Source organism: Falco peregrinus, chromosome 2 (assembly GCF_023634155.1).
Source record: "Falco peregrinus isolate bFalPer1 chromosome 2, bFalPer1.pri, whole genome shotgun sequence".
Taxonomy (NCBI): Eukaryota; Metazoa; Chordata; class Aves; order Falconiformes; family Falconidae; genus Falco; species Falco peregrinus.
Genome location: NC_073722.1, coordinates 19,012,400 through 19,037,145, shown reverse-complemented (window position 1 = coordinate 19,037,145; position 24,746 = coordinate 19,012,400). Strand labels below are relative to the sequence as shown.

At 35.0% G+C, this 24,746-nt stretch overlaps 1 protein-coding gene across 1 annotated transcript in view; it reads right to left on the bottom strand.

The window, feature by feature from the left end:
• Positions 1–4,484: 4,484 nt before the first annotated feature.
• MTNR1A (melatonin receptor 1A) overlaps positions 4,485–24,746 on the bottom strand; it is a 56,931-nt gene continuing 36,669 nt past the window's right edge. Inside the window, exon 3 of the mRNA XM_055797691.1 lies at positions 4,485–7,987. Within this exon, the coding sequence (XP_055653666.1) occupies positions 7,119–7,853 (735 nt within the window). The 5' untranslated portion in view covers positions 7,854–7,987 and the 3' untranslated portion in view covers positions 4,485–7,118. The remainder of the gene's footprint in view (positions 7,988–24,746) is intronic.

Here is a 24,746-nt window from a genome sequence, read left to right as displayed (position 1 = left end):
ACTTAATGTGCCATCATATACATGACTTGAATCATATCATCAATAAGGATTTTCTATAATAACTAGATTATTTGGACTTGGATTGTTAGTTTGATTTTTAACTAGACTAACTTGTATTTTTTTATGAGACCATAAAAACATTAATTAGACTAGCAATAAAATACTGGTTGCATATATAAGATGGGCTCTTTTTTTCCCATTACAGCCGTTTGATGGTAATATCAGAGATGATTTCTTACTAACTATTCTTTATTGCTGAGCTTTTCCTGAAACAAGGTCTAATTTCTTTCTTTAAAATCTTAGGTAACAGACACATTTTTTGCCAAATGCTTCAATCCTTATTGGTACCTACCCTGAATTTGATTTCCCTTCCTGACCAATTCCTCCCTCAGTACAGAAGCTGGGCTCTTGACATGTGGAGAAAAAGATGGGGGCAATAATGAGATTCATGCACATTTAAAAGAAATAAAATTATTTTGAAGACTATAAAGTAACTTTTATATTTAAATAATAGAACCCCATGGAGATTTATTCATGTTATAAATTGTTATGCTTGTACTAAATCATAGATTCTTGAGGATGACTAGTACTGAAAATACTTTATTTAGTTTTTCTGTAAGATAGTCTTTAATTGATATCAAAATACTCTTAAAAAACACAAGTAGTCATAATAGATCACAATAGGGCAGGGACATTTCAGAGACAAGAACATTATGGCATACGCTCACTGGTATGGTCAGAAGGAATAGGGACAGCTGGTTGGAACTGAGGAGCAAAAGCATGTGGTCTGGGATTGGACAGGAGAAAGGTTAATTTGGGAAAGAGATTTATTTCTAGGAGTTGTCCTGGAAAACTGCATCACAATAACATCAAAATTGATTGAGACCATAAATATTAATGAAGCAGTTAATATTTCTGCTTTTAATCTAGGCAAAATTTATGGTGAGAGAAACGTTGAATGTTATTGACATATTAGCCTTTCAGCCACTACAAAACAGAAGTTTGGGGATCTAAGGGCTTTATAGTTGGTTTAATATGCCTATAGTAGTTGTATTTCCTTATGTTGTATGTAAACATCTACTTTAATAGGGTATTTGTGGGACATCGTTTTATATGACTTGAAGGCTGTAAAGCATGCATATATAATCCATAGATCTACATAATGTCTTATGTAACTTTAAAAATAATTTTAAAGGGCTTAATTAAGTTTTTCCATGTGAATTTTTAAGCATCTGATATTGTATCATTCAAAAGTGAACAGAAGTATCTTATTAATTTACTCTTAATAAAAGTTAATTATGATTTTGATGTCATTCTTGCCCACGTATGTTTTTCTGCTGTTACTATGCCTACTCAGCAATTTGAGAGGCTGTCCTGGTCTGTCCTATCCTGACCTACCCTACTTCCCTAGGATCTGACTGTGCTATATTTGTAAAACACAGTTTTTACTATCCTAGCAGTTATTGGTTAGTAGGGGAAAAGAAGGGCATTGCCAGTTTCTTGAAACAAATGAATTATGATCAGGCCCTTTGTTTCCTCAAGTGCACTGGGTTGGATTAGTTCTGTTTTGCATTTCCAGGTCATATGTAGTTAGTCAGATGTAAGGTCCATCTACTCCAGGATCCTTTGGCCCATGTTTCTTCTGAGGAAGAGGATAAGAACAGGGCAAAAATGTATTGATAATTGCTCCAGGTATCATTCAAATAATCTTTGGCTTAGGGATTCCCTGATGCTGAAGTTGTATTTTTGTGCTTGCTAGCCCTAGGGAACCTTCTTGCTGTGATGCAGTGCAATTGGGTTTTGTGTACCTGTTTAAGGTTTTTACAGACAGCGCTCCACAGAAGCACACAGCTTGTGTGGAAGAACTTTTTGGTCTGAACCATACAGGTGATAATCTCATTGTATTGCCCTGACTTGTAGATACGTTATGAAAAGCTAAACAATTGTACATGTCAAAGAGCAAAGAGTATGCATTTGAGTATAAGCACTTTTAGAATCTGGAAACAAACATGAAAAGTAAAATTCTTGTTGCAATTAAACAAAACCCTTGTGCACACATGCAATATAAGCAGAAAGAATAACACTAAATAGACTTCCTGTCTCTGGACTGGCCAAATCTCTTGCATTGGTTCAATTTTCTGCCAAATAGATACTATTATCTTGCAGTTAAGAATGAAGCAAAATAAAAGACTACTGACTTTATATATTTATTTATGATAATGAAAAATCACAGAGAGAGTTCCACTGGATAAGGTTAATTTTGCAGATATTTAGCAGGCAAATTTGCATTCTCCCACAACTTGAATAGCTGGCAATTGACAAGTTTCTTAGAAATGAAACATACATTGCTTGTGTAATACTGTAAAATAGCTGATTTTTATGAAATCTAATATGCCAGAATCCTCAGCTGACATGAATCAATGAAACTTGGCTGGTTTATGTGAGCTGAAAATGAGACATTGTCTCTCAAATACTGTTTGGCTATAACTTTTGGAGTGATCGGTATATATAACTATGAATAACATGCTTCTCAAAATATGCATACTTTGGTCAGTGTTTGGTAATAGGGATGGTTTGTGTGATAAGTATTTTATTGAACTGGGAAAATATTTTCTGTGACCATTATTAATATATGCACTTCTTTGCTGAATTTACTTTTCTTTCTATTAAAAATTCTAAAAGCTTTTACTCTGAGTCTTTTCCACCCTATCCTTTACTGCAACCTCTCAAACACATATTTGATGTAGGAAAAATATTTTTAATGAGTAAATTCATAAAACCACATAATAGAATTCTTAGCACAGGGGAAAAATTTAAGATATAGTAGATGGATTATAAGCCAAGCCACTGGCTTATAAAAAAGAATATTTTTTGTTTAAGAAATTCGGCTTTAGCATGTGTGATTTCCCAAGCCTCAGTGACACAATGACAGATGTTTGTAGTTCTTAATTATTTGTAAACCGTATTAAGGATACTTAGAAAGTGCAGTTATTAGAAAAGAATTAAAGTGTAAGTCTGTCTGTATTACCACAGTTTGTGAACAAGATGTTAAAATAGAAGAGTTTCTGAGATTCTATTTTAAATTGGGTAACCACATATGTACATGTGCATTGTATTTTAATGAGCTTTTTTTATGACTTTTTTTCAGTGCAATTTAAGGGAAATAACAGTTCCCTTCACTATGTCATAATTAATCAGGTTTAACATACCATTTCAAAAGTGGTCCAAAAGAAGAAAAATGTGCACTATTAACTGATTATAGAAGGATGCACTTATACACTACAATATAGATTGATTACAATAGTATGTTTATTATGGCTTATTCAAAGACTTACCTTCTAAAACAAATAAGAAAAGGAAAAAAATAGTAAAATCACCACTACATATTATGCCTATTGAAATAACATGTATTTGCTTCATATCTATGCAGTTCAACTAGCCCAATGGACAAAGAAAACATGCAAAGCACTCTTAAGTGAGCTATTCCAAATGAAATTATTGTTGCATACAATTACAGTTTAACTACCATAAATCCCCTGATAATTGATATTAATGTATTCATTAATATTCTGTGTGCTGGTAAGTTTGAAATAATGCCAAACTTTCTTGTTAACATGAAATTTGCATTGAAAATGACCACCAATAACTATCTGTCTGTAAGGGTTCAAGATGTGTTGTGGTAAGATCATATTCAGATTGTCAACATAATCAAGTTTCTGACATGAGAAATAAATTCTTGTAGGATAAGGTCAGGGTCAATTAGACTAGAAGTCTTCAGTGTTACATACAGGGGGTTCACTGCTCCTTCACAGAGGTCCTTTGGCTTGATTAGAGCTACAGATCAGAAATGGATAGGAAGTACAAAAGTACACTATAAACTTCCAGATAGAGCTCTAATGCATTTGTGCTATGCTAGCCTTTCATACAGGGGAAAAAATAATGGCTTGGAATGTAAGAAAACATGTCATGGCTCATCCACTTGCACAGAAGCAATTAATTTTGGATAAGTTTTTAACTCCATCTCCTTAGAATGGATGATTATTTTCATCAATCATTTTAGGTTGACCATAAAGAGTCTGATCTTGTGAGGTACTGATTTACATTGTCATGCTCATTGTCAATGAGCAGCTGACGAGGCTGCTGATTGTCTTACATGAATCACTTTGACTCCTTTGAAGCAATAGAATCTGATTAAAAGAAATCATTACTATAGAGTTAAACATCATTATGCTTTCACTTTGGCAATGAGTGGTTTTGCAAACCTTACCTAAAATGTACTGCAGAATGGCAGTAAATGCAAAATTAATTTGAAGAGGGCAGCAGATATTGCCCAGAATTTTAATCATCTTAATTTAAACTAAATGCTAAAGGCTAACACTCTTCCCTCCCCCCAAAGAAGAACAAGAGATTAATTTCTTAAAATTATTGCTATATTTAGCAGCTCATAACATCACCAACATGCACATTTCTGTGATTTAGATTTAATACAAATATTTCAAAATATCAGATCTGAAAAATGCTTTCCATTTTTGTTACAGGTCTATTCAATAAAATATATAACTTTGGTATAACATGTTTTATTATATATAGCAAACCATTTTTATTATCATCAAAAATATATTTTAGCACTTGTGAATTATGGGGATTTCAATACCTCAGATAACCCATTATATTGGATACAGTATCTTGAACCGGTTCATAAATATGTAGACATGATAAACATGTACATTTTCTGTTGGAAATGGCAAGTGAAAGGTCTTTGAGAATTCCAATTTTATTAATGATTACGCTACTTAAACTACCTTTATGCTACTTTATTAAATACATCATAAGACATTATTTTCATTGAAAATATGCTTTAAATAAGGCAAGTTTTGTAAGAATTTAAACATAGTTTTTTCTTACATGAAAAGCTTCTTTTCTTATAAGGTGGTCATGCCTCCCTTGCTAGTTCTAAATCACTACACATAAAGCAATAAAATTACAGAGCTAAGCATCCTCCAAGGATGGAATCACAGTGAAGAAAGCTGTGATATACTCTATGCTGTTCATCATGTTGTATCATATCGCATCATATGATGATACCACAATAGAAGAGAGCTGGTTATTTACACAGTGGTTCTGACTGCAAATGTAAACAAAGATGAGTCAAGCACCTCAGCAATGCATTGACTTGCTAGTTCATCTCCAGGGCTTTACAATGTTATTCATTAGTTCCATTGTCAACTTGACATGAGGCACCTATTTTTAAGGTAAGAAACTGGTCAGTTGACGAAGTGTCAGGTGGGGTTTTCAAGTAAATAAGAATCTTTTGTTCCCTTTTAGTTCATTATTAAGTCAAGGGTACATAGATCTATGATCCCAGAAAAACAAAACACTGTTAGATTTGTATGCAGTTTAAGGAATTATATGAAATAGGCTGTTGGCTTCTAAAACATAAAAGCTCCAGAAAATCTCCAGTAGAGCAAGTAACAATTTAAATGAACTGTTTAGGTAAAGTCCATGTTTTAATATAGATTAACAGAAGCCTGATGGCTATTCAGAAATTCTTAGTCCAGTTGAAATTATTGGAATTGGTTTGGAAAAGCTCATGTACTTGTACATCAGTGTAGGTAAGAACACTTGAGCATTAAAAGGTATGACAGTTGAAGCATCTTTCCAGAACTAAATGCTCCTTCTTCTTAAGGTCAATTTTAAGGTGAATCCTATTGTTGCGATTTGCTTTTCTCCACCAGAGGATTACATACAGATTACAAACAGATTCATTGTTGCAGGAGGCTGCCTGTCTAGCTATTCTTCCTCACTTCACAATATGCTGTCCCTCAGTGAAGAGGTGCCTGCTGTCTGTGGAATGTCCACATAGCAGGTTCTGTCCTGAGATTCACGTGTTCCTCCTTGTACCAGTATCATAAGTAGCATAATCTCTTTTCTATTATTTAAAGGTGTCTAATTTCTCTAAGTTATTACATTATGATCAGCATGTGGTAAACACCTAATTATTATTTTGAAAAACTTGTATGTGGCAGATTACAAAATAACCTATAGTCTCAGGTTATTCTCAGGAGATCAAGTTGAGAAAAATGTTAAATTCTCATCCTATAAATATTTCTCATTTCCCAGGGCTTTATGAGGTTAAGATTCCACTAACCGTACAAAAATGTCATCCTCATCCACAGTTCCTCTTAAATGCGTTAATCTTCTTCTCACCGAGGCTTAGAACTCCTGTACTGTACACGAGTAAGAAATAGTGGTCCTTCCTCGCTTATGTTTCTAGGACATAGTTCCCCAGAAACTCCTCTGGAGCACTTCCTGATTTCATGGATTACTGTCTCTTCAGAAAGAACGGTTCTTTATATTTCTCTTCCCAACCCTCCTACACCTTTTTAATGCCTAAACAGCTTGAGCTGATGAATCATTGGCTCTTTTCTTTCCTTGCTGTTTATTCTCCTGCCCTTGTAGCTTTGAAGATAATCAGTCGGGTATATTTCTCCTTCTAAAAGTTATTTTAAAATTGAGAAGTCAATTGAGAATGCCATTCCTAGGAAGGCTGGTGAGGTTTAGTCTCCAAAAAATGAATAATCCTGTCCATGTTAGGAGCAAAGCAATATAAGTAGAGGTACTTGTTTAAAATCCTAATGATTTTTCAGTCACCTTGATTTCTCACTTCACATTTCTTAATATATTTCATAAATACCTGATTCCATCTTTTAAAAGAGGTTCTCAGAGGTTTTAGAATCAGAACCATAACCTGGCCAGAAGAAGCAGGCAGAAAGTGGTAGGAACAGTTTTGTGATTACTTTTATTGAGCCATGCAGTGTGGATACTTATGTTTCAATCTTTTTCTAGTTCTTTATCTCAATTCAAGGGGGAAAAAAAGTATCCATGCATAACTTTGCAATTCCCTCAAGGATATCATTGTGGTGTTATATGAGAGATATACCACTGTATAATAAGATCTGTATGTCAAGGCTCCTTGAGTTCCCAAATACCATGCAAAGAATTTGATCAAAGTGCTTTCAGTGTAGAATAGATGTTTCACTATAATATTTAACAGTAGGTCTAATAGAACAGATACTTTATTTGGATGCTGTTGAGTAACAATAATAAGATTCCCATTTTCAGACAGAGTCCACCTTCACTTGATTGTTGTTTGTAATCAATGGAGAAGGTTTACTTTTCATCCTGTCTCCCGCATCATTAGAACTATCTTGGAAAAAAACTTTTGCTGTACAAAAAGTGACAATAATTCTCTTGTATTCTCTTCTGAAGTTCTGGTTCAGAAGTCCATATATGATAGCATTAAGGCAGCTGTTGAAATATGCCATGTAATAACTAGATACAAACAACCACTCTGGAATCCTAGGGATTATAGTTTCTGGGCTGAAGGCCACAGCAAGGCCTATGAAGTTCAAAGGGGCCCAGCAGACTGCAAACAGTACAAACACCACAAACATGGTTACAAAGTTTCTGAAGTCATGTGGTTTCAGCCGGGGGTTGTTATCTGGTTTAACCCTTCGCCTTACCTGAATAACCAGGATCCATATTCTCAGGTAACAGAACGTAACTATGGCTATGGGAAGCAGGAAATGGAAAAACACAACTGCTATTGTATACGCTGAGCTCACAGATTGTGCAAATGTACATGAATAAATCCTGGGGTCATACTGTAGCGATCCCACAAACAGGTTGGGCACAATAGCAACAACTGTTAGGACCCAGATAAGAACAACATAGCACAATGAATTCTTGTTGCTGTACAGTTTGTCATACTTGAGACTGTGGCAGATATAGCAGTACCGGTTGATAGCGATGCCTGTAATATTGAAGATTGATCCAATGACACTTAGGCCCATCAAGAAGCCACTAATCTGGCAGTGAAGGTATCCCAGATTCCATCCGTTGCGAAATACAGATGTGAGAACCAGTGGATATGGGTAGATGGCTACAACCAGGTCTGCAACTGCCAGGCTTACAACAAACACATTTCCTGTAAAATAAATATAAAAAAGCAAGTATTAGTTTTGCTCTTTTCTGTTGCTTCTGCTCTCAATATATTAATGAGCAGCCTTAGTGGAACACTTCAAATTTAATTAGTTTCTACTTTCTAGATCAAAATTAATTGACATATATCAGAAAAAGACACTCATTTTTAATCTAAAAAGGAAGTATCTTAACTTAAAGATGCACTTTTTAAAAGAAACTGTCTTTGAGTTTAATTACCATGACCTAATATTTTTATCATCTCATTTATTTGGATTCTTCCAATCATACCGACTTAGAATTCATATCAAATTAAAATATTCATAACTTTAAGCCTTGCTTTGGTTTTAAATAGATAGTATCTCTTGAAAAATCAGCAGAAGTAATATAATTACTAATAAATTTCAAAACTCACATTTACCTTCCATATTTAATTTAATTCCCTTTCCTTACATTACCCCTAAACTTTTCCAGTCCTGAAATGAAAATCTTTTTTTTCCCATTTGCATTTCAAGCATCCATGACTTTAACATGACTTTTAAAGTTAGTCTCTGAATCTGCTGGCTAGCACTTAACTAAACTTAACTTCTAAGAATCTAGCAAACATAGCTGTCTTTCCTGAATTGAGAGACATACTCTTCAGTACAAGAAGTGCTCCTGGACAGTGACCTAGACATTTCCCAGACACTTTTGATGCCACATTCTCCTCTGCCTCCAAACTGGAAAATTAAGAAATGATCCATCATCTTGGATCATTTTTTAATTAAAACAAAAGGAGATTATTTTGGATTGTATTAGTTCTTGATAGAACCCTTCTCTGTTCTTCAAAGACGATGGAAACCATCATAACTATGTGTTTTGAATTAATCTTTTGAGTATAATTATATATTCTTTTTCTAGTTGCTTAAATGATAACTCATCTGAATGCCTCCACCATTCCAGTTTCTAGGAACGTCACAAGATACACTGATACAGCTTTTATTTATTTTTTTTAATAACTGCTACATGTATTGGTCCAGTTATTCATGTCCATAGCTACAGAAAGCTATAAATGTGTATACACACATGCGTGTGTGTAGGTATATAAATACATGTGTATGCATGTATACATATGCATGTGTGTATTGCAGATTATATTTTAGAATTCTGAGATTATTCACTGAAAATTAAATATGAGCTCCTATTGCAACCTGTAAGAAAATACAATGCTAGTTTTAGATTATGTAGCATTTCATTATCAATCCAAAGTTGGCTTGGTGAACTGCTTTATGCATTACTTTTGAGCAGACAAAAATTAAAATAGGTAAAAATAGGTTAAACAAAAGGTTAAAGCATCTATGGACCAATACAATTCACAAAACTTTTTTTTTTAAATATTACCTCAAGCATAGTCTCTCACTAACCTTACGCTTTAAATGGTCAGGTAGAAATACTAAATCTGCAGACACCTACAGAGGAAAACATAGAAATTATCTGGGTCAGGATGCTACTTATTCTTTTTTGTTTAAATTTTGACACATGTATGAAGTACCACATTTGATATTTGTACTAATGGCAGCTGGGACAAATGGCCTCAGTTAAAAGATTGCTACACTGGATTCATAGAATTTGTATCTGGATTTATAAATAACTTTCTGTTGATGGTGTTTGCAGTTGTTCCTTCTTTAGTCCAGGAATTCACTGCCAAACTGAAATATGCTTATCCTGAAGGCTGTGGCAGAATTCCAGATCATTTCAGCACAGACAGTAGAGCTCCTTTAAGCAGAAGATGGCAAGGGAAAAAAACATTGCTTTCAGAATTTACCCTTCACATAGTGGCAAGCGATACAAAAATGGATAAAAAGACTATATGAAACTCAGAGCTCTGTGTTTATCTTGTGAATCAAAAAGTGGAATGTGAATGAAAAGTTGCTGTTGGCAAGTTTTTTCCCTGCCCAGAATATTGCAGGTTTGATGAAATAGCACCATATCAACTCCAGATGGGACAAAGAACTGGGACACTTATTTAAATGTAATACTTAAATGAATCCTATTTATTTTCTGCTTTGCTGTAGACTGCCTATCCCAAGCTTCTTTCTCTGCCAATCCACTGAAACTTGTGCTGGTGTTCTCCATTAATATTGCTAATATTATCATTATTTACCCACTTGAGCCAAAAGATTCAGCTATAAGAACAAAGCTAGAAGCAGGTGTTGGGGTGGTGGTGGGTGTCCCTTTGTTAAAAGAAGATAGGTGGCATACTTTGAACAATTTTAGCTGTGCTTTGGAAACAGCTGAGTCTATGAAGAGTAGGCATTCTGTCTCTGAATCAGCCAGATTTTAGGCTTCCATAAAGTGGTGCACCATGGTTGTCCCAGCTTATCTTTTCAGTCAGTTGTCACAGAGTGACAAACTGAAAGTCTTGGAAATACAAGCTGCTTCGTACGGAAATTCAAGGCTAGCAAGATATCCTGGGACCTTGACTTTTTAAAAAAATCATGAGCTTGGAAACCAAGTCCCAGGCTACCAGCTTATAGTTAGTATGTCAGCTGGACGACTAAAGCGCTGGGCTAGAACTACCTGGAAACCAGGTACCTGCTTGCAGAGAGGACTTTTAACCGGCCTTTCAGGAAGGGTTTATCTTCAGTCTTGAGTTGAGATACATTTTCCTTGTGAGTCCAGAAACTTTGTCATTAAGATAGAACAGAAAATTCAAGTAAAAATTTATTTGGGACTTGTATGTTTGTTGTATATTTTGAGGTTCATTGTTTCAGACTCTGAAGTCTGATCTAAAATGACATTGAGCTTTCATGTGTTACACAATATACAATTCAAAAAATATGGTCCTAGATTTAGGCACCCACCAGCAGTGGAAAATATTGATATTCTATGAAATTCTCATATTGTGGGAATAGCATATTATGAAATTAAACTCTTATGTGTGTGGAACACTTTGTATTGTAGAGGTAAGCATCATAAAAAAGAGATACAGGAAAAAATTAATTTTTGTCTTCAGAGTCGGGTTTGAACAAACGCTATAAATGAAGCCTGAAACTCCATATCGAACCCTTTTAAAAAGACACAAAATAAAACTCTGGAGTAACTGTTCCTTGAACAAAATTTATTCATTCTCTTTAGAGTGAGATCCTGTTTCTGTGAAAAAAATTGATTTATGTCCTTAAAGAATGAACTACTGTGCATTAACACCAGCTGGCTGAATTGAGAAGATAGAGTTTGAATTTGACTTAAATCAAATAAACTTTAACAAATTTAAGCAGATGTTGTGCTACAGATGTGTGTCAGAAGAAAGATAATCTACTGGTAACCAGCTTTAGCAGGCTATGCTTTTAGATGCAGTCTAAAACAACATTTCATTAAATATTTTCATCACCCTTACTGAAAAAGATAACTTCCTGCTCAGCAAACAGACCTACCTGCTGGATAAAATCTGCTTAACAAGTGCTCTCCTAGACAATCTGACTTTTCCAAGAGCAAAATACGACATAAACTAAGTGTAAAAACTGTGACCCTGAAAGATCATAAAAAAATGCTTATGAGATTAATTGCCATGATGTCAAAATGAATGTAAGAGCATCAAATCAGAACTACACAGTAGCATCTTGTATCTGCATAACATATACAAACTATGTGGGTTGATATTCCCTAGATTTAGTGCTATGTCCTGAAGTTAATAGGAATTAGAAAGTTTCCAGAAATTTCTAGCAACTTCAAGAAATGCAGAATATTAATAGAAAAAAATACAGTTGCTTAGTCTAAGTGGTGCTGAATGCCCACCATGGACCCAGACTGGGAGGCTGAGCACTTTGCCAGCAAATCAAAAAGGACTGATTTTTCCTGCAGTTTTAGGAGAACTGAGGGAGATATGGTCTACAGACTTCTTTCCTCAAGTCTGAGACTGTGAAGTATTTTAACTCTTCATTTCTTATTTTGATTTTAGGCTGGGCAAAATAATATATTGTAAAAAGGGAAAGAAATTATCTATGGTACAAGATAACAATGTTTTAAAGCATTAGGGACTCCAGCTAGGATTTTTCAGTAATAAGGAAATATGAATGAATTTTTTAAAAGATCTAATTTTACTGGCAACATTGGTAAGGCTACTATTTCTCTTCCTTTTTTTCCAAAATATTTCTGTACCTTTTAATATTGGTTGCTCTGTCACCATTTCTGCTCATCTGTTTCAAATTATTTCCTGTATAAATAATGTATTGGCTTCTTACAACAAGTGCTTTCCAGACACCATCATGTTTTCATCATGTTGATACATTTTGAAGTATATAACATCACATTTCCTGTTTATGCATTAGTGTTCCACCTTACACCAGCTTTAACTAAGACTTTATGCCAACTGGAGATGCTTGTGCTTTTAGGTAAGACTAAACAGTACATGCAACTACCATTAAAGTCATGTATGAAACTTTTGTCAGTAGCCATTGACTCAGACCTCTAATGTTTACTTGTTAAGCATATCTTTAAGGAAAGAGAATAGTTGCAATGTTGGATCAGTTACAAGATCAAACTTAGTTTGTAACTACCAGATCCATGCCATTCTTATCTACTGTCTTTTTATCACCTGTCAGACATTGCCAGTTATGCTAACAGTCATTGCTGATTTTTTCATAACTAGGCTTACTTGACTAGGATGCTTCACTATAAATTTAGATCAGGTTTTCTAGGAGTTGTGATGCATTCAAATATTATATTGCTAAGATTGTTATTTTATAACAATAAAATATAATAAGTTTTAATATATTTAATAGTGCTAAAGTTTCTGTTTAAATTTTAAAGCACTGATTTCTGATCACTCTAATACTTCTACTGATTTTCTTCAAGGATAGCTTACAGATATTTTTTTGGCATTTCAAAATGTTTCTCATTAATCCAGCCCTTGCTCATAATGTTAATCTGGGGTTTTATGCTGCTAGCTGAAAACAAGACTAAGATTAGGTGCATGCCACTGAATGCCTGCAGCAGTAGAGAATTTGAATGGGGTATGTCGTTGTTAAAACTGAACACAGCCTCATACTGACACATTTATATCTAGCAAAAGCCACAGCATTGATAGATAGCTGGCAAAACAGCTGGTTTAGAAAACTAGTAAGTCCTCTTCACAGGTGAATGGTAGGAGTGAATAAGTCTCTGATTCTAGAATATAAAACATTGCATGAAATAAAGCAATGAGCTAGTTTATGAGGAAAGCAAAATTAGAAGGCTAAGCATAATATTCAATATGATATGCTTCATTTTGCCACCAAGAGCTGAACTTTTTCCTTAGAAAGACATTTTGTTAGGCCTCTGCTTTCATAGCTGTTTCCATGCACAAAATGGTATCTCAGTGACAAATATTAACACTAGGTTTGTTTCATGTTCCATGAACATTTTTGCCCTGAATATTGTTGCATTAGCACCACTATTTCACTTGTAAAACATCACAAACAACTACAAAATCAAGGAATGAAAGCTGTTCTTGTGAGTGTCTGATGCAAATTTAATAAATTATCCTTCCTTGTTCATGTATCTGGAGACAGAGCTCACCTCTGCAGGCTCAGTAACCATTCTCCCTGGGACCTTCATCAGTCACAATGTTTCAAGAAAAAGAAGACCTGTCCATAGTCTTTCCAGGATTGATTTAATACTGGAAAGTTGATGTACCTTGCAGCACAGCTGGGGATTCCACAAAGGTCATATGCAATAAAAATTATTAAATTAAAATACCTCTAAGTGGGGTCAATGACCACCATTTCTTAGGCAAAATCCCAAGGTCAGGTAAGGTTACCTAGACAAGCAAGCATGCAGACAGTCCCAGCTTCACAGAAGAAAGATTTGAAAGGTTTCAGAAACTAACAGTCCTTGCAGCTCAGCATCAAAATGGCACAAAACAGCTGAGCAAAAATGTAGAAATAAATGTTACATAAGCTCCAGTTACTCCTGGGAGCTTCATTCACTTAACAGATCACAATATCAACTCCCCTAGATCTAAAAAGCCTATTTTTAAACTGAAGGCACTATTTATAAACCTGGCCTGAATCAAGAAGTCCACATGCACATTAAATTTGAATAGCATGATGGGCCCGTGGGTTTTGCTTCTCATTAGCAAATTAACCCTGATGCTGCAAGTAGCGGTGCTGGGAAATTTGAATGGCTTAATGCCCACAATGAACCTTTTCACTTTAAGCACATGAAGACCTTTCTTTTTCCTTTTAAGCTGAAAAAAGACCTTGTATTTATTCTTAAAACCTCATTCAAATGTACACCTCTGAATCATAATAGAAGGGATTTTCAGACCCTCTATCATCTAGTCGGTACACTAATGAAACCTGCTCTGTAATTACAGACATGGCAACTGCCTACAGCTATAATGAGGTCAGGCAGGTAGCTTGTTAGCACTAAGGAGAGAGTATTAAATATTTATGGTTTGAACTCATTTATAATGTTATTAATGTAGAGATTTTGAGTGTCATGGACAAGTTCAGGTACTGCAATGACCTAAGAAACCTAACTTCTAACTGCAGTTGACAGAAATTTAGGGTGCTGAGTCTTACAGGTCTGGACAGCTGGAGAACTACATGACAGTATATTTGAGAGATATGGAAGGATAGATTTGCTAAAGATAATGTTATCAGAATAATCCTTATTGTAATACTTTATTCTAGTGTGCTGCAAGTTGAAGAAAAATTGACATAATCAGCACAGCACAAATGAAAGATGCAATTTGAAAAGAAAATGTTATACTGAATTTAGATTATAATAATTATCACACAGAAACTTCCAGTGAAGCTGCAGCAACAATTAAATTTGAAATGCCTATGCCATCTTCTGGCAGAGAAAATTAGATGCATGAAAGACTAATTGGCAGAAAGTGGCAGTGAGGAATTATATAATACTCAGAATAAAGGAATGGAGGATTTTGCTGTCAGGTCCAAGCTGACTGTAGCCAAACACTATGTAGATGTGATTAAGTAGTTTTGCAGGTATGCCAAATGTCATGCAGTTTTCTGTGACTATCATCTACCACCTTTTCCTGCAGTGCCATGGCACATGTGTGTGTGAGACAGCTACTGCTTTCCTTCTTACTGTCTAAAAACATTTGTCAGAGCTATTCTTGGTGGTTCAGTCATGAAAGTGATGTGACTTCTACAGTCAGGCAGAGAAAGGAACTGAATCCATATGCTGGATAAGTTCTACAGACTTGGGGATGTACCTTGCCTCTGGCAGTTTTGTATGGCACGTCAGGGCTGCTTTGAAAATGTCTCTTGTGTTGGACCTCTTATATGATAGTACTTAGTTTATACTAGGCAGTAGATTTAGTAGGTGCATGGGATATTTAGTGAACTAATACTAGTACTAGAAAGCCTGAGCATGCCAAGAAGGGTAGTGCTATCCACTGGAAGAATTTGTGTGACATGAAATATAAAGCACCTGAGAAAAGCAGCAGAAAAGAAAAGGCCTAGACTACCATTGCACATTTAAGTACCTAATGTAAAAGTAGACAGGAGTTGACTGAAGACCTTTTGTGGACCTAAACATAAAAATCTAGAGGCGGTCTGGGTCTTTTTAAAGGATTTTTAAGCGCAGTTTTAAAAAGGACTTTAAATAGCACCAGTCAGAGCTACCAGTGAACCTCAAGCTACGGTCACTTTCCTGTTACATTATGCAGTGCCACAAAATATTCTGCTTTAAGACTCTATGTAGTAGGTTCATGTCCAAGATGTTTTGCTTTAGAAGCAGCAGCAAATTGAACAAGACTTCTGTTCTTTTATGGAAACCTCTAAAATTTTATCAGAGTAATAGCTAGATAATACATATTTACTTTGGTAACAAGGTTATATTAAACTGGCACTGTCATACAATTTTGTAGTTTTATAACATAGAAATAGTAGACCAAAGTCACTCTTACTAAATAAGTAGTCTTGAAACTGAACAATGCATTTTTTTAAACACTTCATTGACAAATCTCCAGTAGATGTTGATAATATAAACAGTTCAATTGCTCTTTGACAAAATTTTGAAGTGCCATCTGCATATTTCCTGATACTCTGGATTAATATTGCTGTAGTTATGTGCCCCATTCAGTGTGTAAATATGTTTTTTCAGTTCTATGGGTGTTTTTCACCAAATGTGAAGTCATGACAACTAATCCAGTCAGATGTAATGCTGTTTAAATCATTCTTAACTTAGTTTTTGTTTGTCCATCCAGCCAAGGGTGAATTAAGACATAACAGAAAATACCAAGAAGGCTTGTAATGACATTGAAGTGGGTCAACAAACCCTGCTGTCTTGCAGATGGAAGTAAGAAAACAGGGCAGACAGATGTAGTGGTGTATGTCTTGAATTTGGCGACCCCGTTTTAGCTTTGCTACCTGCCTGGACTGTTCTTTCTACAGTTCACTGGACTGGTGTGTTTTCAAGGTCAGCACCTTATTCCCTTTGAACATCAGCCCCTTCTAACACGATGACAATATTGCAGAGACCAAATAGATTTGCCTGAGTAACTTATCCACTTTTACAGAGGGGGCTTATCTTACCGCTTCTGATTTCATCTTTTCTATCTCTAAATTCTATGATTTATTTAGGACAGAAAAAAAATCCTGTGGAACAGCCTGTTTTCCAAAAAGGTATTGCCTAGGTATTACAGAACACTCAGGTTGTCATCACAGTTCGGCAAACTGTATTAAACTGATCAGAATAACAATAGTGCCGATGTCAGAGGACTGCACTACCGAACCACATCACAGCAGAAGCAGCGGAGGAGTACTTTTTCCACCAACTGTATTTGCATTAGAGACTGGAAAGAAACTGACAGACAAAAATGGTACTATCACAGCTTAGGTAAATAAAAATAATAATACAGTTCAGAGACTAAAACAAATGAAAGGGGAAAAGGCAGAGAGGGATGCTTGTGAAATAATTATGGTTTGTATTTGTACAAAATCTCACAGATCAGTCAGGATTGGTGTTAGAAAATGCAAAGATACAACCTATTCCCTTGCTAGTTCTAGTAAGTATTTTGAGAAAACAAACAGGAGAAAACATAGAGTGAAGGTGCAACCACGTAAATGACAGCAGACTTCTATACTGTATATAATAATGCAAACATGAAATCCCTTTCCTGAATCTCTTTGAAAGTCAAAAGTTTCATGTAACAGGATTTTGTGGCCGAGTTCATCAATAGAATTATTCATGGGAAGAAAAAGAAGTTAAAAATCTCTCAAGAATATAAAATAATCCATTTTCTTTCTGTTATGACTAGTAACAATATAGGTGGTCATTCAGCAAACCCCACACTTCACTACAGAGTCCACAGTAGACAGCAGAAGTAATGAAATTAGTTCATAAAACAGCCTTCTCAGTTATTTCTCTTAAAATCAGCAATAGTAGGACATCTGCCAGGAAACTGGAAAATAACACTATAGAAAATATCACTTACACACAGTTAAACACATGTATATTAACTCTCCCTTCCTCTATCTATTCTCTATTCCTTTTCTTCCTTCTCTTATTTGCTCCATCACCACATTTCTCTCCTTACCACTATACAATCCAAAATCTTTTATGTTTCTGACAGAAGCCTTTTTCCTCCTTTCTTTCCCCTCCTTCTTTGTTTGACCCAAGTTCCTAAAAAAAGGTGAGAAGATACAGATGATTATCATATTACAGCCCCACCTTAACAGTTTGATGATTCTTAGGGTGTATCCTATCAAGTCGTTATCAAACACCCAGCTGCCTCTAGTTCTTCCTGCCTCCCCTTCATTTCTCTATTTTCTCTATTGTGCCACAGCAAAAATCCAGAAGTTGAATGGTCCTAGATCACAGCGGGGCAAGTGAAATGGTATCAAGTATCATGGGGAATTCACTAAAATAAGTACTATTTTAATTGCCATATGAGTGGGGTTTGTTGATGAAATTAACGGATGGTATCAAAAGCTCTTGCTCTTCTATAGCATCAGATATGCATTTAGCATCAGAAACGGAAAGAAGGACAAAGAAGTAGAACTTGCATATGCATGGCTGCAAGGCCAACCTTCTTAACAGCTGTCTTCTCCAGTGTTTGTCTAGTCCTCTTTTTGAAAACAAAATGGGGAAACAACAACTCTGGATTAAGAGACAGTGAAGACTCCACGACACATAATTCCTTCCCTGTGTAAAAAGTTTTATAAACCCTGAGAAATTTACTCCAGGTCTTGGACCACAGTAGAGTGTTCTAGTCCAACACTGGAACACCTACACTATCCTCTGATGTCTGCGTATATCCACAGCCTGCCAGGAGAATCCCTTTCTTAGCATCACCTTTGTAATTGGTACGCACCCCCACCGACTGCAAGGTTCTGCTGCCACCATGCTGTGGTGAAAATATGGTAAGAAATGCAAATTAAACCTAAACTGGTTATGCTGAATATCAAGCAAATTCAAAACATGACAAAGCAACAATTTAGGTTTCAGAGAACTTTCTTAGAGCATGTCAGTGTGAGAAATCTATTCAGGATTGCTGCAGCAAGCAATTAAAATTATAGCCCTGACAATCTGTGTCAAAATCTTAGAAGCATTAGCATATTTTTGCCCTTTGTATTATTTAAAATAACATGGATTTAGATATATGATACAGGATAGATTTATAAGAAACTAATTAATTTATAAGAAATTAATTCATGCAGGCAATTAATTACCACACTTTTGCACCTGTATAGTATAATTAACTCAGAAACAATGTTTGCTTGCTTATATTACACATGTTTTTTAAAATTGCTTGCTGATAAAACCTAAGGCTACAGATGAAATTTTATATTAGAGGAGAAGGAATGAAGATATTGCACTACCTTAAGGGAAAATTACATTTTAATTCTATCAAAAAGTTGGGAGAAATACATAATTTTGCTGGAGCTAAGTGGTTTTTTATAAATTTTTTTCCAAACAATCTAATTTCTAGTGCTGTAACAGAATAAAATGGATTTGAATAAAACAGTTTCTCAGTTTTCTAATGATACCCCCATTGCTAGTAGCAATACTCTACAGAGATCTTAAGATAAAATTTAACATTTATGACATTTGAATGACCATAAAAATATTTTCATTTATATTAAGGCTTCTTTGTACAATTTAGTTTCTTCATTACAAAAGGAACTGGCAGTACAGATAAAGTAACAAGGACAAACTGAGCATAAAGAAATTATAGAACTTTAAAAAATATTCGTAAGTCATTATTCCTTTAATTCTTCTTAATAAAGAAATGAGGGTTTTTTTCAGTATTTCTTCTGAGTAGCCTAAAATAGACACTGACTTCACAGCAGGCAAATAATGAAGTTATCCTAAATTCATACTGATACCTTTACAGTATGATATGAGAAATACTGATGTACATCAGCTAGTTATTCTGAAACAGGATTCATGATGGTGTTTAAAAATGTTAAAATTGTTTAAATTATTTTAAATATGATATTTAGAACAATAATTATAATCCTACCTAAGCTTTTCATAGTAAAAAATGTTTGGCATGTCCTCCATTTAGGCATCACGACCTATGGGTCAACCGACAGTTACTGCTTATGACAGAATATGGAAACAGGAATGTTGGCTTGGATATACTGTTACACTTGTAGCTAATGAATATATCACCAATTAATCTTAACTGAATAATCTATTTTTTGCCATCAGTCCCAATGATAATACTTACACAGAGGTTGGATCTAGTTTGACCAGGCTCTGGAAGTTACAGCAAGGAGGGGAATTCATTTATTGCTTGTTGCTTTTTTTTCCACTGCCTGATGGGATTTTTCACATAGCACAGAATAAAGTTTCCAAGCAATAATTATTTGAGAGAAACTAGTAAGAGAAACAGCCAGGTATTATTGCTTCTTTACATCATGGAAGACTGCAGGTATTGCCACTATTTACCCTGATGAGTTTACCTAAGTGAGGTCTACCTCTTAAAGGATTTTCCTTCTCTTTAGTAAATACTGACATGCAGCTCCAAAATTTTTCGGTATCTTCTGGTTAGTTAATTAGCAAATACTTTACTTTTATATTTAACGCTTATTATAAATTAAATGAGGTTTGGATTTATGCCTCTTATCTTAACAGTACTAAATTAAGTTCTTTACTGAGAGCTCACTTACATGGAGACATGTAGTTTAGCATGCCGATGAATTTGCCAAACCACTGCGTCCTTTGAAGTAGGCTTTTGACTAGAAGCTATTGGCTAAAATAATGATTTAGCTAACTCCACTGACTTCAGACAAGTTGAAGTAGTGTAAATGAGTAAATAAGTGGCTCTGTGTATTTAATATATATCATAATTTCCTTATTGAATTATTGCTCCTTTCCATCTTGTTTTGTTACTTGCCTGTACTCTGGTTTTCTTTCGTGAAGGGTGGTGTAGAATTTTTCAGAAAGCATTTTTTTTTTTCTATTCTTTAGGTCTAAAATGTCTGTTTATCAACAAATGTAGTCAAAAGACAATGAGCTTATGGCACTAGCTAAGAGGAAAGACACACAAATACTGTTGACTTTCAGTACCTACATATGGCTTCAGAACTTATCCCTCGGGGTTCTTACTTAACCTGTAGCACCAGAAAAATCTGTTCAGTACAATGAAATAAATTGCTTAAACCAATACTTGCTGTGAAATGTATTGGATTTTGTATTACTGTAATTTCAGTACAGTAGGAGTTAAAAGCTGTGCTATGGTATCTCATCTGAAGTACTTGTACTCATTGATTTTTGTTATGACTCAGAAATATCCTAACTGCTCACCTTAAGAGTCCAAACAAAATTGTAAAAACAAGTTCAATGCCTCCAGTATGAAAAACATGAACCCTTTCTCTGTGTGAAAATAAAATTAATTTGGAAAAGTATGCCACCAATATAATCTTTGTCTTATAATACTATGTATAATATATCTTGGCTGATGGAGCTCCTTTGTTTTTTTAATGCCTATTTTTTCTCTTATAGTCCTTTCTATCTTTGTTTAAATGTTAGGGAGAATCTTACCAAAAAAAGCTTTTAAGCAAGCTGAAAAGCTACATATAGACAGCTAAAGATAGTAACCCTTTAAATATTCAGTAAAAACTTTGCCTGTTCTCCCTCTGAACCTTACTGCTGAGTTCTTCATCTTTTTTTAGGAACAGGCCTTTAGTGTGCCAACATACTTCATTATTTATCAAAATTTAACAAACCAGAAGTCAACAATTCAACTTAGGGAGCTAAAAATAAAGGTGGCACCCAGAGAAGGGTAGGAAAATTACCTCAATGAATATTAAAAAAAATCCCTATGCTGAAAGGATGCCAGAAAGAAGAGGTTCTGTACAATCAGTGTATGCCAAAGATACAATGTATTTATAATGTGCTGCAACACCTGACATGAAGTTTATTATGAAAAGGATGCAGTGGTGAGCAAGCAGTAAGGTAAACTTAGCTTCAGATGGCACTGAATGGTCCCTCTGTTTTACTTCAGTCTATTAGGGAATAGTTACCTCATTTTTTACACATTATACTTGTAAAATGTTCTACAAGTGACTCAATGCTAAAAAAGAGGGGAGCGGCAAGTGTCTTCCACATCTCAGCTAAAGCCTCCTAGATTTTCTTCCTTTCGTTTCGGAAACATCTGTATTTAGTTTTGTAGGTGGAAAGATCCCTTCAGCAGTTTTGAAAGTGAAAGACGGCTTGAGGTCCTCCAAGAGCCACTTTGGCAGTTTCCAAGTATGAGCACAAAGCGTCTGCTTTAGCAGAATAATGTATTTTGTAAAGCAACAGCAGAAGGGCTTCCCCAAAAGATCTGAAAATTCTTCACTCTTTAAAAAAAATATGTAAACCCAAACTAACAGCCTTCATTCATGTGAAATAAAACTAGTCAGTCCATGATGCAGAAGTAACTATTTTGGTAACACATAAAAAACCTCCTTCAAACTCTGTTATTGAAATTGCATGTATCAGTTGCAACCACTGATAGGTAATAGTAGTATTTGGTGTCATTATATTCATTTCCTGATAGATCTGAATTCATATTTTAGAAAAGTACAAGGGCATTTTTTCTATAAATCCCAATATCTGGCACGGGACAGTGTCAGCTTTGTATGATATTTTTAGGGATATTCTATTAACAAGGTCAAGCTTCCTGTAAACCTGGTGTGGCAGGATGTTGAGCTCATCAGAGCTCTAAAATAGATCAATTAACCTTCTCCTTACAGTGATCTCAATGACGAAAACCATTTAAGACAGAGAAGAATAAAAATAAACCAGTTATTCCCTGCCTTTTTTGTACTTTCAAAGCAGATCCTTTCTTCCAGGATTGATTTCAGTCACTTCAAGGGCTTTGATGGTCTCCTGTGATCCTCTTCTCCCTATTTCTTAAGCCTGATTGGATTTCTGTTCTCCTCAGCCATCTCAGTGCCCACTGTAGCTGCAAGTTCTCTTCTTGTTGATGCCTTCCCATGCCTGGTCTTCCTTTTGACCAGTGCTTGCTTTTACTGACCCTTTGCAGCTCCTTCTGAGTGCAAGAGTCATCTCCCCTTTCCTCTGGGGGATAAACCTCACCCAGGTATGCCTTTACTAACAGAATGTAGCATGCAGAGTGAAAAAAAAAAAGGAATGTGTATCTTTAGTCAGACTTGAGGGTGAAAAGAACAGTAGTTGAACTTTCTATCTTCAAGACAGTTGCTGAAAATGTCTTTTAAGTCTGCATGAAATTAAAAACTTATGCCAAACTACCAAGTCAAACAAATGAACAAATGCATCTAACCTTTTTCTTTTAGGACCAGAAGAAACTTAGTTATATGAGATATTCAGTAGATGTATTGAAGTCAGTAGATGTACAAAGCAAGAGCAGGTTTAGCAGTGCAGACAAAGTACCTACCTCAGCTTGGTCACCAACCGTTTCCTCTGATGACTAATTGTCTGAACATCAGGCCAACCTGGAGACAATATCACTGACGAGCAAGCATTGCTCAGAATAAGAATTTGTTTCACACTGCTGAACAAGTCCTTAGAGTGGGAAGAATAGGCAATAAAATAGATGGTAGAAGTGACAACATAGCAAAACTAGCTTTTGATCTATATGTATTGCTTATATCGGTGTGCTTTCTAATGAGCTGACAAACAATAATTGACACAGCTGAACAGCTATATGCATATGTAGACACATAATGATGACTGTTGAACAAATATGGGCCATACAAGGCTCGAAATAATCTTAGATATATTGTGGAAAAGACGTATGGACTGCCATGCATTTGTGGTTCCATAAATAAGGAAGATTATTTGAAATCACTGCTGCCTCTAGTTCATAATGAAAATGTAATTTTTAATATGAAGTGGATTATAGTTAGGACAAGATTTAAGATTTAAGAATCATGTTATCCATGAGTTCAAATTACAAATCAACCTCAGAGCAACTTTAGTTAGTCGTACAAATACAGAGCATCTGGACTATAGTCTACAGTATTAAATGAGTGCATTAGTATTTATTAATGTGATAAGCCTATCATTCACACATAAAAAGATTTACTAAGAACACCAGTTACTAGATAGTGATCTTTTAGTGCTCCTACAGCACCTTGCTCATTGAGACTATTAATCTTCATAAAAATGAAGAGAGGGAATCCCAATGCCCCAAAAAGCCAATGACAGAAGTCTAGTGAAATTATCAAACCACCACAAATACATCCTGTATTTTGTATTTCTCATGCTCACTATTATTGCACACAAACAAGCCCTTCAGGGAAGACACCTGCAAAATTCCATTAGCAGTAATTGCTGCATTTTATTATTTTAGTCAGTTCATCTCAAGAAAAAATAACTGGACCATAGTGATATCAAAGCAATGCTTTTCTAGAAGAAAATTCTGAGAAGCAATCGAATTAAAATATTAGCCATTGGCTATTTAAAATGTTGCTATAGTCAACTGTTTCAGAATTTTTTCAATCAAATTCAGAAAAAGTAGCATGATTACAAAAAGCTTTAATGGGACTGCAATAGCTGCATTTTTCAAATTTAAACATAGTCTCATTTTAATTTTCAACATACTAATTCATTACAATGCAGTCTCCAAAATTAACAAATCAGGCATAACCTGTTTCCTTGTAAATCTAGCTATTCTGCAAATGGACTTCATTTATTTGCACTCAAATGTGTTTAAGAGTGAATAAAAGCACCTCAGTAAATTCATTCATATAAAGATCTGAACAAACCTTTAAAGAAAATTCAAGGGTAAAAAACCAGATATCTCAACTTTTTGGTTTTCCTGGCAAAAGTTAAAGAAAATAAAATAGTGCTTCTTACAGAAAGCAGAAATATTTTCCTTCCTAAGCTGAACTTTGTATGCAGAAAAAAAATGAAATTCTATGTGGAAAAAACTCACACAGAATATGAGAGAAATGGATGATGGAGACCTGTCCTTCACTTTGGAAGATATATTTCAGAAAAATTGCCAATTAAGTCCTTATTTTAATTCTTCTAGACACTATATACTGTCTGCCAGTGGATGGTGCTTTGCCTTGCTATACTGTAAGGTCAGTGCTTGCTGTAGAACTTCACCTAGTTTTCACAGTTCTGTGAAAAGGGATTATTTTTTAAAAATCTCACAATTACTAGACTGGATCAAAAAGTTAATTTAAAAAACCTGGCATTTAGTACAGCCAACTTGGTGTCTTGTAGATTTTGTTAATAGGTTAGAAAAGCAAACCTTCTATTTTCAAAAGAATGTTGGCATTCATAAGGACAGAGCTGTAACAAATCCTGGCCTTCCAGTAATCTTAAGAGAGCTGCAGCATGGTCAT